This window comes from Sprattus sprattus (assembly GCF_963457725.1).
Source record: "Sprattus sprattus genome assembly, chromosome: 3".
NCBI classification, from domain to species: domain Eukaryota; kingdom Metazoa; phylum Chordata; class Actinopteri; order Clupeiformes; family Clupeidae; genus Sprattus; species Sprattus sprattus.
This window is the reverse complement of record NC_137922.1, coordinates 22,789,429-22,804,645: the sequence shown is the minus strand read 5'-3', so window position 1 is coordinate 22,804,645 and position 15,217 is coordinate 22,789,429. Positions and strand designations below refer to the sequence as shown.

At 46.1% G+C, this 15,217-nt stretch overlaps 1 protein-coding gene across 2 annotated transcripts in view; it reads right to left on the bottom strand.

The window, feature by feature from the left end:
- Positions 1 to 15,217, bottom strand: part of zeb2b (zinc finger E-box binding homeobox 2b) — a 76,601-nt gene that overhangs the window by 8,325 nt on the left and 53,059 nt on the right. Inside the window, exons 3-6 of one of the 2 annotated variants that reach the window (XM_080833975.1) lie at positions 11,408 to 11,662; positions 6,180 to 6,248; positions 3,602 to 3,790; positions 2,287 to 2,501 (exon numbers count right to left, since the gene is read on the bottom strand). In XM_080833975.1, coding sequence (XP_080690101.1) covers positions 2,287 to 2,501; positions 3,602 to 3,790; positions 6,180 to 6,248; positions 11,408 to 11,662 — 728 coding nt within the window. Of the gene's footprint in view, positions 1 to 2,286; positions 2,502 to 3,601; positions 3,791 to 6,179; positions 6,249 to 11,407; positions 11,667 to 15,217 lie in introns of both variants that reach the window. The other variant, XM_080833974.1, reaches the window with a different exon arrangement.

Below are 15,217 nucleotides of genomic sequence, written 5' to 3'. Positions count from 1 at the left end.
GAGTTTTCCCTCATTAGAGGCAGCAATCTGATCTACTTTATTCATTTAGAGCAATCGCTGGTGAGAGATTCTGAATATTTTATAATCCTGTCTCTATGCACACCTGGGTGTGACCTTAATTACTCAAGAACGTATGCAGAAATAAATATCACAAATGTTCCTAATTGATGGGAGAATTTCTAGACCATTTAAACCATCATATACCTCCTTTAATAATCTGAATATACACCAAATAGGCAGGGCCTTGATTTGCTGTTCAAAGGTAAACAAACACCGAGGCCCCATGCGAATTTGCAATTCAAAGGAGCGAATCATAATATAATAGTAATAACAGCAACAATAACGGGCGTGTGCGTGTAAATGGGGGGCGCACCAGGCTTGCACAATTAATGCAGAGTGGGAGGTGAGCATGTTAAACGGTTAGGAAATACAAAAGATCTCGGCACGCGGAACGAGAGAGTGAGCACGCACGCGCGAGAGACAGCGAGAGAGAGAGAGAGAGAGAGAAAGATAGGGAAAATAAAGAGGGAGAGAGAGAGAGAGAGAAGCAGTTCCCTGATCCAGGCTGACAACTGCTGGGGTGTGCTGACTCTGCCTACATTCCTGGGGAGACAGATGGCATTACGCGGGACACAGGGAGGATTGTTCAAACAGCAGCAACCTTCAGAGATCAAGCAGGAGCCGCGGCGGACGCCCCAGCGCCAGCCAGGGACCAGCGAGGGACCAGCAAGGGACCAGGGACCCCGCCGTTCGCTTGTTGCTGAGTTGCATAAACAAACAGCAACAGCTGCTAAGTGCCCACCTCAACATCCCCCCCCACCACCACCGCCATCGCCATAAAAAAAAACACACATCCCCATTGCCCGTTCCTTTTACGCGTCAGTTTTAACTCTGAGGATGGCGCTTAAGTTTAGATGTGCCACTGCTAACATGATACAATAGCACGCCTCGGCTAATTGTGAATGGCATTCGAAAATGATGGGTGTTTTTTTATGACCTAGTTTGCCCTGCATGACTCAAGAGATGGTTAGGAATGCTGTGTATATGTACGAGGGTTTGTGTATGTGTATGTGTGTGTAAGGGGGGGGGGGGCTCTGGCAGATTTCTTTCTGTTTATATTCGATTGGCAAGATATTTCATCTTAAATGGTGAAGACTCATTTAGAGTATCTGTTATAAATAGACCACGGCGAGCAGAGATACAAGATACAAAAGATTATATAACCTAACACTGAACCTTTTTTTAGTTAAATTAATATGAAAAAAAAAAATGGGTCCCACGTATGAAGTGGTGAATAAGGAAGAGTTCCAGCATGTAACATTCATATGAGGCACGCAAGAAGAGAAAGGTCAACTGTGGATATCCTGAGGCTCAACGCCAGTCAAATGGTCACGTGCAGCTGACTTCAATATAGTCTGATTTAAAGCACTAATGTGCAGGGGAAGCACAAGGGACCTTTCATCAGTACAGTCTTTCAAGATGATGGAGACAACAAATAGGGAATAATGTGGAGATTAGAGGCGTACAGGACTAGAATAGGCCATCTGTCAGGGGCAATGTCAGCGTGTTGTACCAGGTGAGAGCTGGTGATTGGCATAACACTACATCATGTTGATGAAAAAAGAGTGTGCTTTCTAATGGCCTTTGATTGACTACAAAAACATTTAAGGGAAGAATAAAAAACAGAATAGAAATACAGGGGAATATGGGATGCTTGTGTTTTTTTGATTTCTAACATGGAGTATGTCTATGATAACATATGTATCTATTTATATACATGGTATGTGTGTGTGTGTGTGTGTGTGTGTGTGTGTCACGTTTACTCATGTATTCCACTTTGTATACAGGTATCAAACAGGAGTGCATATCGGCTCTATTTAACGTATCTACGCGGCAGGGATTATTTTAAAGAACATAAAAGATTTCATATGAATTGAAGTTAAATAGATAGATAAAATGTCTAAATTGGAAATTAACACAATCAGTCTTTCGTGAACACAAGACTGCAAAACCATATCAAGGGAGGCCATCAAAAAACCATTTAGGGACCTCAATTAGAGCTATTACCATTAAAAAGATCTGCATCTTCAAAATGCCATGAAAAATTAATACTGATTGCCAATCAGAATGATATCTTTCCTCTGAGGGACTACAGAGCATTAAGTATAAAGTAAAGGGAACAAGAGCTATAGACAAGGACCACAAGAGCGAGGAAGCAGCCTTTAATAATAATACTAAAAAAAAAAAAAACACAGCACAATAAATAAATAAATAAGTGACTCTCACCTGATCTCGTCCTGGCTTGTGCGTGGCCATATGCCGCTCGAGCTGGGTGCGGTAAGCAAACGTGTAGTTGCACAGAGGGCAGGCAAAGTTCTCCTCGTTCTTCTCATGGCGGTACTTGATGTGCTCCTTAAGCGATGTCAAGCGCTTGTAGCCCCGGTCGCAGTAGGGGCAGGTCAGCAGTTGCGCGAAAGCATCTGGAGTTCCAGGTGGTAAGTCTGTACGGGAGGGACACAGCCAGAGGGAGAGGGAGGGAAGGAGGTGAGAGGGAGGAAGGGAGGGAGAGAGCGAGAGGGAAGGAGGGAGGGAGGGAAGGAGGGAGGGAGAGAGAGCCAAAAGGTCAGGCAAATCAATGGCAGCTAACGGGCGAACTGCCCGGAATGGTATGGGAGGTATCTCTGCAATCTGCTTCACCGAGTGCCATCGTTAGAGCCTGCCACCCATGCCCACAAGAACACACGCACACACACACACACTCTTACACATGGATGAGCACACAGACACAGACACACACAGCACCATGAACGCAGGCATAAACAGACACACTGTGAACACACAAATGCACACTGACAGGTACAGTGCACACGCCCATATATACTGTATACCCATGACATTAAAGTGAGCCAAGGAAATGGCCTACTTAAAGAGTCTATATGAATTTGGGCTTGACTTCATCTCACATTACTAACTGGTCAAATCGACCCATAAGGTCAATTTTGGGTCAGTTAGATATAAAACATATTCCTTCAGTTTTATGAAAGATTTTGCATTTCTTAGTTGATTGGACTGAGAAATATCAATCAAATCTGGGAATCTGCATGTGTCTGGCTTGTTTTTTTCCTCTCCTCATCTTCTTCCAGCACTCTTTCCTAATTCCTTTTAAGTGGTTTCCTCATTGAGATTTTCCACACTTTCCTCATTCTTGAAGTATGTTGTGTGGATCCAATCTAACTCAATCCCAACTCCCTGGGGGGGGGGGGCTGAGGAGAGAAAGAGAGAGATGGGAGAGAGGGAGGGAGAGAAAGGCAGAGAGAGAGTGAGAGAGAGACAAAGACAGAGAGAGGAAAATAAATAGAGGAGAGAGAAAGGGAGGGAGCGAGAAAGAAAGAGAGAGAGAGTGGGAGAGAGAGATGCCCTATCTGATTGCAGGCTGGACTGGCAGCTGCTGCTCCAGGAGCTCGTAGGTAAACACGGAGGCATCCGGCAAATCTGTGAGACCAACAGCTGCCTGTGTCACTGAAGTCACGGCTGTGTGTGTGTGTGTGTGTGTGTGTGTGTGTGTGTGTGTTCACCCCCTCCTTCGTCTAGGGATTCTTACCATTCTCCTCCTGCCCGTTGGCTTCGGGCGTGCCCAGGCGGGACAGCTCCTCTGGGGCTTCTGGGTAAATGATGGCCGTGTCGCCACGCTGGAGGTACTCGGCTATACTGACCACGTGGCTCTCGCGGTCGTCCAGCTTGCGTTTGGCAAAGAACTCCTCGAAGTCTGAAGTGCAATCAACATTCTTAACTGCAAAAGAGGAAGAGAGGAGAGAGGGGAGAAGGATAGGGATTGGAGAGAGGGAGAGGGAGAGGGGGGTTAGGATGAGAATTGGATTTTTTCCTTGCCCTGAAAAATGTAGTGTTAGGGGACAGCGGCGGATACACACAGAGCTCTAAATGTGATAAAAACAACTAAGAAAAGCATTAAGGTAGTAGTTGGGTAAGGATACGTCTAAATTACTGTGCCCTCTTGTCACCTAATGGCCACTAAAATAAGAAATATGAGTTAATCTAAGGAGAGCGCCATTTGAATTGTGGAGAAGCTACCACAGCTAAACCTTTTTAGTTGAAACATATTACCACTCAGACAAACGAAAGCTCACGAGGAAATCATGTTTGCCTTGATTACCTACATCGCTTCTGATTTTGGTAATCAAAAAAGCCAAATGAGCGCACGTTAGATAAAGACATTTCAATTCTAAATATTTGTGATATCCAGAGACGCACAGCGATCCAATAGTAAATTACACTTTAAGCCTTTAGATGACTTCTCTATTTACATACAGTGAAACAACTGTATTGGATGTCTTATTCAGCGAGTGTGGGATAATGAGCCTGCCGGATTGGACCGCGGCTGTGTGGGTGCCCTGTTGGGCAAATGAAAAAGGACAAACTGCAAAAACCCTGCAGCAGGAAGGGGAAAAAAGCAGGGCCTCCCCGACACAAACACACACACTTACATACACACACACACAAGCGTATTGACTAAGGCAAATCCCTGTGTGTTTCTGTAGATTCACTGAGTGTGTTGTGTTTTGCTCTCCAGTTTCATCCCTTCAGGGAGGCCTTGCTTTGTTGAGGAGAGATAGCTGAGTCTCATCGCAAACCAAACCAATGAAACACACACATGCACACACACACACACACACACACACACACACACACATTGACTTCATTAACAAGGATGTGAGAGGGTTCTATTGGTGCACAACATGTACAATCCAAAACCCATCCTTTTCGTGCCATCTGCCAAGTTTACTTTAAGAGACTGCATTATGGACATTTCACACAGGATGCCATTATTCTGTCAGACTCATCTCCTGACTTGACCAGCCATTTAGGCAGTCCATTTGGCAAAACAAAAATTAAAAAAATTAACACTAATTATAAAAAGAATATCACATTTAATTTTATTAGCCGCCTTTTAATTAGACGGTGCATGAGGAAAAGGTAAATTGTGTTTCGCAGTTTGTTAGACAGTAAACATTTTATGGCCTGATTAGCAAAAGGTCAAGGTGGAGGATTGTGTTGTTGTCAAAAATGTCTTGAAAATGTCAAAGTGCCAATGGATGTTTTAAATCACAGGCATGGAACAGTAAAACTAGGCCACCTCATTTTGTACAATTTCATTATATGACCTGTGTGTGTGTGTGTGTGTGTGTGTGTGTGTGTGTGTGTGTGTGTGTGTGATGTTTATGCGTCATGTAACACAGTTATGGTGAGCACAAGAGTGGAAATTCTCGCTATGATTTAATTGTGGGATTTACAACTTGCACTTGGACAAATAAATATACTCTAATCCTCTCATTGTTGCCTGATTTAAGAGTACATGAACTAAACAAATTCAATTTAGGCCAAATTTGATTTTGACCTGAAATGTGATTTAGGCGGCAAGAGCAGCACGAAAGACGAGCTACGCGAAAGACAAACCTCCCCCCCCAAAACACCCTCTTTCCATGAGGACATTCGGCGGTGAAAAACAGAGAGAGAGAGAGAAAAAAAAGGGTGAAAAGAGCAAAAAAAGAGACGAAACAAGCTTTCCGTTAATAAGTGGAATGACATGAATGAGACTGGGGGAAGTCATTGCCACCGTTCATCTCTTGAGCACCGTGACATACTGCAATCTGATGTTGCATTTCCAGTGTAGTTTAAACCACATTCTTTTCCCATGGACTTAATGTTAGAAGCGGAAACATTTGAAAAGACATTTCCATGAAAGGCTACCCCCCCCCCCCCCTCAAGCATAAAAGACGGGCAGTACCTACAAAAATTATAGATCAGGGGAAAGATTCACATTTTGGCATTGCGTGTTTACTCGGGACTGTGCTTCAGCCAATCAGGAGCTGCCCTGATGATATCATGGAAGGAGAACTTAATGCCCACGATGATTGTGGGTGGAAATCAGAGTCATTTACTTAATTAAAAATGGCAGGTAGGGTTTGGTTCCAGTGTAACAACAACAACAAAAAGGGAACCGGGCCATAAACAGACACACACACACACACACACACACACACACACACACACACACACACACGAACACACACACACACGCACACACACACACACACACACACACACACACACACACACACACACACACACACTGTGTTTTTTGTAAGAGTGAACTTGCTTACCTGTACCGTTTCCAACTGTCTGAAGAGTGGCGTCAGGTCCCATAGTGTCAAAGTCATCTTTCATTTCATCTGTGTGGGTAAACAGACAGAGGGATAGCCAGAGAGAAGGAGAGAGGGGGGGGGGGGAGAGAAGAGAGAGAGGGGGTTGTCAGTCAGTGCCAGAGCGTACCACCCAGCAGAGGACTGTGCTTTACAATGACGCCCTCATACTAAGGTCCTGAGCAATAAAGGATTGCTGTGGTGCACTGTGTGCCGGTTCCTTTGTTTACAGGGGTGGGGGGGGGGTATTAATGAATGCTATCATCTGGACCAGACAGAGACTTATTTACCTTAAACATGACAACAAGCATTGAAGGAAAAAAACAGCTGCCCCCACCCCTCACACATATCCACATCCACACACACACACACACACACACACACACACACACACACACACACACACAGACACACACATAAACACATAAACACATAAACACACACACACACACACACACACACACACACACACCCTACCACCAGCCCCTTGCTCCCTGAGCAAAACAGAGAGATTAATTCAAGACACAGTGTCCACCTGAGCAATCAGAGGAGGGGAGAAAGTAGACGAGCACAAAGGGCGTCATTGTCATCCCCCATCTCCCCGAGGCCAGGATGTGGAGAGGAGGAGGAGGAGGAGGAGGATGAAGAAGGAGAAGAAGAAGGAGAAGGAGGAGGAGAAGAAGGAGGAGGAGGAGGAGGGAAAAGAATGAAGCCACTATAACCACTATAACACCACAGCTGACTATGGTACCACACTGGCCAGGCTCTGTTCTGACTATGGTACCAGACTGGCCAGGCTCTGTTTTGACTATGGTACCACACTGGCCAGGCAGATTCTGACTATGGTACCACACTGGCCAGGCAGATTCTGACTATGGTACCACACTGGCTAGGCTCATTCTGACTATCGTACCACACTGGCTAGGCTCATTCTGACTATGGTACCACACTGGCCCGGCTCTGTTCTGTCCGGCCTCCATCATCTGGGTGGTTTCTGCTGCGTGCCTTTCTGCAACTGACCTTTTACAGTCTTCATCATCAATCAGCCTAATGCACACTGTCTACTCCCAGCCAATACATTCAGTGCTGGCGCAGCGTAGCGTAGTGTAGGTAAGACACATAAATAACTGCACGCAGTTTATCTCAAGTCCTATCAGCTTCCGTAAATGGACAAGGGGTATCTTCTGATGCTTGGGGGGGTGGGGTGGGGGCAGGGGTTGGGGGGGGGATGCAGGGGGGATTATACGGCAGATGCTGTAGACACACATGACATTGTTGGCGGGACAGAGGCAATTAACTTAGGGGAGTCCTCCCCACCCTGTCCCCATCCGTCCTGTCTTTAGAAATGAAATCAAGGTACTTCCACGAAGATAGGGCCTCATAATAAATATAACTATTGTGTCTGATCGTCCGCAGATTACTCGTGATCCCTACTATGAGTCACAAGTGTCCTGGGGTTGAATCCATGCTTCCCCTGACCTTGCAGGAGAGGCAGAAAAGGAGCCTTCTCCTCCAGTGACATGGACTTCTTCTGCTGTTTGACACTGTAAAATAGTACACTTCCAATTTCACTCATCCTAGAAATGATGTGCATTTTATGCGGAGTTTCGGAAAGTAATTGAATCAGTCTTAAAAGTAGGAAATTAGTTTGTCGTATGCTTAATCTAGAATGACATATTACATGCAGCATCCATACAATGTTTTTAGAAAGTTGTAATGATATTCAGTGAGAATGATGATTGGCACTACATGTGAAAGACACATCATTTTACTTCACAGGGCAAAAAATGAAATCATTTTTTTTGCCATTTAAGTCTAATTTATGGAAAACTATTTTTTCATTTCTGGCAAAGGACACCGGGGGAAAAAAAGACTGTTGTTTTCATGCTTTCTTAGAAACATTCCAATCATTAAGTGAAGGCTTGCGGTGGCCCAGTCTTGAAGAGAAAGCGGTTTCCCTTCTGCAGCAAACAGATAAAAAGCACAAGCACTAGCTTTAGAGAAGAAAACATGGGCTCTTTTGGAAGAAAGAAAAGTCCTAAACTTTCCCTTGTAATGAAGCTTGACAGGGAGACAAACTTGCCAGCCATTTAGTTTTTTTTTGCATATGTGTGTGTGTGTGTGTGTGTGTGTGTGTGTGTGTGTATGTGTGTGTGTGTGTGTGTGTGTGTCTGTCTCTCTGTGTGTTTGAGGTGTTGTTGTTTCTCAAAAATGGCATCAAACCACTACTGTTCATCATACAACTCTAAAATGATAAACCCCAGTTGTGAATATCGTTGTAAAAGTGAGGTGTGTGTGAGGCCTTTGGCCGTACGGTTCACTGAACGCTAATAAACTCTCTACATATACTCTCTCAGCCTGCTCTTCCTGGTCAGTAAAATGGCAGCCAAAATGTAATCCCCCCCCCCTTCTTCTTCTTTTGCTTCCTCTTTTTCTTTCATTTGGGCACTTGAGGTAATCCTATTTCACTGGATATTTTTGGGGTGACTCAGTGACTCTACTATTTTTGAGCTGGGAATTACCTACGGGAGTCTTCTGCTGCCTCAGAGTATGTTCCGCTCAAATTTAAATGAAGTTGAACAGTTCAGGTAGGAGGGCGAGCCTCCAGTAGGAGGTAGGCTTAGACCACTTACACCTCTCCTCTCCTCTCTCACTCTCTCATTCCCGCTCTCTCTCTCTGTGGCCTCCTTAAAGAGGGAAGAGTGAAAGAAAGACTCTCCCCTTTCAGTGTTTGGTCCCTGAGCCAAACCGTATTGGGTTGGAAAAAAAGGGAGAGTTTTATTGTCTAAGAGGTTGGGGTGAGTTGACAGTCTGCCCTGCGAGCCTCTACCTGATAAATCAGAGCTCAAACATTAGTATAAGCGCAGGGGAGGGCTGGGGTGGGTGGCTGATGGTGGGGGGGTGAAAGAGGTATGCACCTTAGACAGGACACTGTTTGACTTTCTGCCCCAACCCTGGAGGTGTCCAGAATACCTTTCCCCCCACCATAACTCTACCTATTTACTTAAAGTCATCCATGCTGTTTATTTTGAAAACATTCCATTTTTTATGGCCAAGTTACCACTGGAACCGAACGCAGTGAAAACAAGACGGCTCTCCTTTCTTGTTATTTCTTTGAAAATCCTTGAACAGTCCGGAGAGGGAAAAATGAGAGGAGAGTGTGTGTGTGTGTGTGTGTGCGTGTGTGTGTGTGCGTGTGTGTAGGGGGTGGGGGTGGTAGGGAGGAATGCAGGTGATTTATTTAAAATCTCTGTCAGTGATAATGATGTCATGGTTTCCAGCACACACTGTCCACACCATTGTGAGATGAAAGAATGTCAAGGACGACTCAGAGCACACGGGAGGGGAGTGTGATTGTGGCCGCACCGTGCCGGTAAGAAAGGCGCTGGAAGAAACACTTCTCTGCTCCTCGGCTCAAGACCTGGACCCTCTGCACAGGGCGCCCAAGACAAGACAGGAGAGGAGAGGAGAGGAGAGGAGAGGAGAGGAGAGGAGAGGAGAGGAGAGGAGAAGAGAGGAGAGGAGAGGAGAGGAGAAGAAGGGAGAGGAGGGGAGAGGAGAAGAGGGGAGAGGAGAGGAGAGGAGAGGAGAGGAGAGGAGAGAGGCAGGCAGGCAGGCTTATCTCAGGGTAAAGCTATGTGCTGAGGTATCATTGTAGACAGTTAGGCACCAGGAGAGAGACAAACAGACAGACAGAGAGACAGAGAGATAGGGAGAGAGGGAGAGAGAGAAGAAGAAGAAGCAGAAGAAGAAGAAGAAGAAGAAGAAGAAGAAGAAGAAGAAGAAGAAACTTGGTGCCCACAAGCTCAGGGAGACGATTCCCTTCGTCTCCCTGGTGAAATATGGCAGACATTTCGTCACATGGGTAACATTTTATCTCAGAGTTGCAACACTTTGGAATTACAGACATAAAGGCACCAGGACTGTTGTTTTCCCTTTATCAAATCAACCAATAGTCTTAAAAAAATAAATAAAAAAAGACTTGAGAGATGATTTATACAGCGTTTGTCAAGGAGTGAATCTCAGAGCTGCTTTCTATCTGTTGAACACTGTTTGTTCTGAACACTGTTTGGAAAAAATAAGACACTGACATCTCTTTATGGGGACGTGTTAACGGCAATATCCTGTAAGTCAAGCTCCTTTTACTAAATGTGCATTTTTTTTGGAGCGTATTACATTTTTAGACTCCTGAATATTCCCCCTTTCAGCACTCTGCACGGCTAGTTCATTAGCAGAAATGAATAGCTAACACCGACTCATTTAAATAGGGTGTCTTACATGAGTTCTCTCCACACTCTGTTTCTGTCACACGGCTGCAAGAATCATTGACTCTTATTATACATGTAAATGGCTATCATAAAAATAAAAATTTCATTTAAGATTGTTAATGACTTTTGCGGCAGTCTGGCTTCCTTTAATGGTTATCCTCTGCCCCTAATTAAAAGTATTTATCTTTCAAGCATCCATGACTTGGCCTCTCTCACCAATGATGCTTGGAGAAAAAATGTACAGTAAGTCACCAAAACTTGGGGGGGTGTGTGGAGGGGGTTGTGTCTCCTGGCTCGTATTAACTTAATTACAAATGGAGGTGTCTGCAAGCTGGGTGATGTCAGGAAGGCACAGCGTCTCCGCCAGCAGCCGCAGTCATAACTCTAAAACGGGTGTAATTATAATTTTAGGTGGCTTTTATCCATCATGGGCCCACGTGCCGTGTCTCTCTGACATTTGCCATCATGTCATGCTGCGGTGGTGTCCGGGTATTGATGAACCTAATTCGCTGTGATTTGTTCAATGAGGACTGCTTCCGCTTGAGAAGAGGACTGAGGCCTAGTTTCCCCCCGTGTGTGTGTATTATGCCAAGGACATGGCCAAGGTGTGGTGTGGTGGGTATTTGTGTGAACTGCAGACTAGACTGCAGACAGGGCCGCTCCGTCGATTGCATTCAGCGTCACGGTTGAGGTTAACATCTCCTGACTCTGGCCTCTCTTGTCACATCTCTATTATGTCAGGAGGGGTTCTGTGGCTAGCGCTCTCATGGCGGACGGCAGCAAGGGACGGGCCATGATCTCATGGCTGCTGACACACACACACACCCGAAACATCCTGACCGTGGCGCGGGAGAAGATGACGTGATGGGTGAGGTGGAGAGGCGTAAGAGGAGAAAGAGAGAGGGGGTACGTAAAACTCACCAGTACCGTCGACTGAGGCTCGCAGCATGTCGCTCTCGTGCCAGACGTGGTCGACCCCGCTGTCCCTCATGTCATCGTCGTCATCGTCGTGCTTGGTCAGCAGGGTGTGGTCGGCCAGTGGGGATCCGGCGTCGTGATTGGCCACGCTGGAAGGGCTGGCTGCGCCGTTCAGCAGGCCGTCCTCCTCAGACACCAGCAGCTTGTCGTCCTCCTCCGTCTCTGAACCAGTCTCCACCACGTTCTCATAGTTCAAGACTGCAGGACAAGAGAGAGACAGACAGATAGAGCGAGAGAGAAGGAGAGAAAAAAGACAGAGGGAGACAAAAGAGATGGAGAGAGATAGAGGGAGAAAGAGAGCGGGAGATGGAGAGAGAGAAAAAAAAACAGGTTAGTCCAGATTGCTCGCGACCACCGATGCTCTCTCTGAACAGACGCCTGACTTGGAAGCGTTTCGGGGGTTAAAGGCCCCCTGGAAGAGGTCACGATGCCCACTCCTGTCACCCCGGGCACTGATTCAAGCGCGGGACGCTCCAGAGGGCACACCCCCACCACGGGACTATAACTACCCTGGGGTGTTCCCAGCTGCCCCACGGGCCTGCCAAAATAGTGCATCATTCTCAACGGCCACCGACTGCCACGGATGCCAGCGAGCTGCACCTTTTTTTCTCAACGCAAACATCAAACGCATTCTACTGGTGCCTGGAATTCTCTGGAGTTTTGACAATTACGCACGCCACGGTTCAGGTCCAGATTTAGGAGAGGGGTATGGCACTCAGGGTAATCATATTAACATTCATTCTTTCTTTCCATCATTTCATTGATTCATTCTGGAATTCATTCATTCAGTTTGGTCACAATTACAATTCAGTTTCAAAGGTGCGAGTGCTTCAACTTCGACAAGTAACTGGTGTAACTTCAAATATGTCAAGGCCCCTATCTCTTTTCTTTTGTCACTGACGCTGATTGTGTTCAGATTGTTTTGTGAAGAGCCTAGGTGAAGGAGGAGGGGGAAAAAATGTCGCGCAGTCAAGACCCACATTAAAATAACTCACAAGTCCCAGCCTGTTTAATTCCGCGACACTTGGTCCCAGACACATGGCAGCTTGTCTCAAAATAGACAGCCTGTAAATAAGGGCTGTGAACTCAATTGAAGGTGGCTGCTTCTGAATTAGTCAGCCTGTGCACTGCTCTCCGGGCCCGCGCACACACACACACACACACACACACACACACACACACACACACACACCCTGGCACATAAATTGTCCAATAGAGGAAGTGAAGAGCAAAATTACTGGAGTAAACATACGGCATTGGCTCATATAAAAGCAACAAGGTATCACGCAGAGCCACAAATACAAGAACAAGGACTGTTTCACCGCCCTAGAACCTGTAGCAGGCACCAAAGGCACTTAGGCTGAAACATCATGGGAATTATAATTTTTTTAATTTATTCTCGTTCCTTTCTTCTCTTTTTCTGTACGGGCAGAAAGAACAGAGACTCTTGACTCTTGAATTTTTCAGGTTCATTTTGAGGCCTCAGTGTAAACACTAAAGCTATTGCAAGCTAAGTCCGTGCTAACTTCCAAATCCACAACAAAGCGAGTCACCAGTGTGTATCTTATGCTAGGCTATACCTCACTGCCTTGGATGTCTTGGTTGCTTGGTATTCCATCAATAACAGGAACCAAGCCCATTTGCAAATACGCTTTGACTGATTTCCACATATGTTTTTTTTTTTATTTTTAAGGCAAAAAAAATTATCACAAGGAGAAAGAAAAAAGATTTGAAGGGCTGTGGTATGGACCAAAAAAGATTACACTGCGTCTATCTGTTAATAACATGATCTCAGCCTAATCCACGGGCCTGCACTTGCCTGCTGAACAACTGCACAACAGGTGCAAATTAAAATGAAAACGGCGGCAGAGCGCGGGCCAGCGGATTCCGCTGACCTGGTTTGAATACCAATTGACGAAGGAAACAAAACCTTTTGAGGAGGTGTGAGCACAGGGGCTTAGGCAAGTTCAGACTGGGTAATGCCCTCTGAGAGGGGGAGAAGACAAGCAGGGCGACGGGAAAGTGAGACATTTGGACTCGCTGTGTGGTCCATATATACCTTGACCACAATTGGTGGCGTGCTTTCATTATTATCAATTTTTTTCAACCCCAGGCTGACCCACCTCCCCCCCCCCACCCCAACCTGACCATTCCACCTCCTCCTCCCCCCCCCCTCCCTGCTCCCCCACCACATATAAACCCCACAGCCAGCCCCCAAATCCAGAGGTTGAACTATTCTTTAACTATTTCTTAGTGGTGAGCCCACAGACCTCCTTTTCTCTCTCTGCTTTCTAAGGGTGGCCTCGCCGAGGCCGGGGGCGGGCAACAATGGCCCCAGAGGCCTGGGAAGCTATCAGCCCGCCTCCTGAAAACCCTCAGCCGGGCCACGGAAAGTGAATAAAGGCCGCGGCAGGCTGGAGGAGTGAATGAAATTATCTAAGGCTGGACAGCTCTTAAAAGGCCTTTCTCTTCACCCCCAAAACATGCCTTCTAGCGCTTTCTCTTCCGCTGGGCTGCGTAGAGTTAAGAGGGCCACGTTCGAGCAGCAGCCCCTTACTCTTCTGACTCCGTGTATTTAGAGGCTTGGGATGAATGAGGAGACGTGGAGAGAAGAAAGGTGAGAGAGAGAGAGGGAGAGGAAGGGGTAGAATAACAAAGGAGAGAGTGGAAGATTAATAGAGACCGCTGGGTTGTGAATATCTTGACACAGACAGGAGGTGATCTCATCGCAGGGTCATCCGTGGAAAAACATCTATCGCACTTCACCACCAAGAAAAACAAAAACATGAGCAGACAAAAAAAAACAACCTAAAAAGAAAACTTGCATCCCGCAACCGACTAAATGTTGCTAAATGGGCTTAATGTAATATGGGCGAGCGAAGCTAATAAACAAAGGTGAACTAGCTCATGGAGCTTCACTGTTGACTGTGGGTTTGGTAGGTGTGAACTGCTCCACTTGATTGCTTAACAGGAAAAGAAGTGGCTCCAGGTTTATTAGTGGCCACAGTGAAAAGGCCTATCGCTCGCATGCCTCTGCCTCTGCAGAGATTGCTGTTTTGTAACCGCTGCTGTTACAGACGGGGGTGGGGGGTAGGGGGTAATAGTGACCTCCCACACAAAAGCGATACATTGTGCTGTTTGCTGTTAAGTCACACGGGCTGGCCAGAGTCGTCTCCAGCGACCAGGCATACGTGACAGGAGCACACACACTCTCCCTGCCCTCCCCAGCTCTGCCTCACTCTAGGGTTAGTTAACTTTACTTCAGCATGCCTGCAGCCTTGATCAGGAAAATAAAGTAACAGGTTGGCTGAATGATGGAAGTTTTGAAAAGTTAAAAAGAAAATACTAAAGAAAGACATGAAGGGAGGAAAAAAGGAACTTTGACAAGTTGTGCAAATGGCAGAGGAAGGGAAAGAAAAGAAAAACGCGTTGAGAAAGAGTGCATTGTTTCAAGTGACATCTTTGACAGTCATTGCTCATGAACGGCAGGCTAGCAGCGGCATTGTGCTCCCGAACACAGTAATTCTAACCTGCTCATGTCACAAGCCACCACTATTCTCTTCCTTACCTCACCGCTAATCAATCCATTGTGCTTCGGGAGCCAGAGGAGGGACACAGAAATGATAATGTTTACATCTCAGCCCAAGTTCACTTTTACATGACACTCTCCGTTTTCACAGACAACAAAGGCAATTATGTCTGACATCTTCTGACTGAAGCTACCTGTTTGATTTCACAGGGCCCCTTTCACTG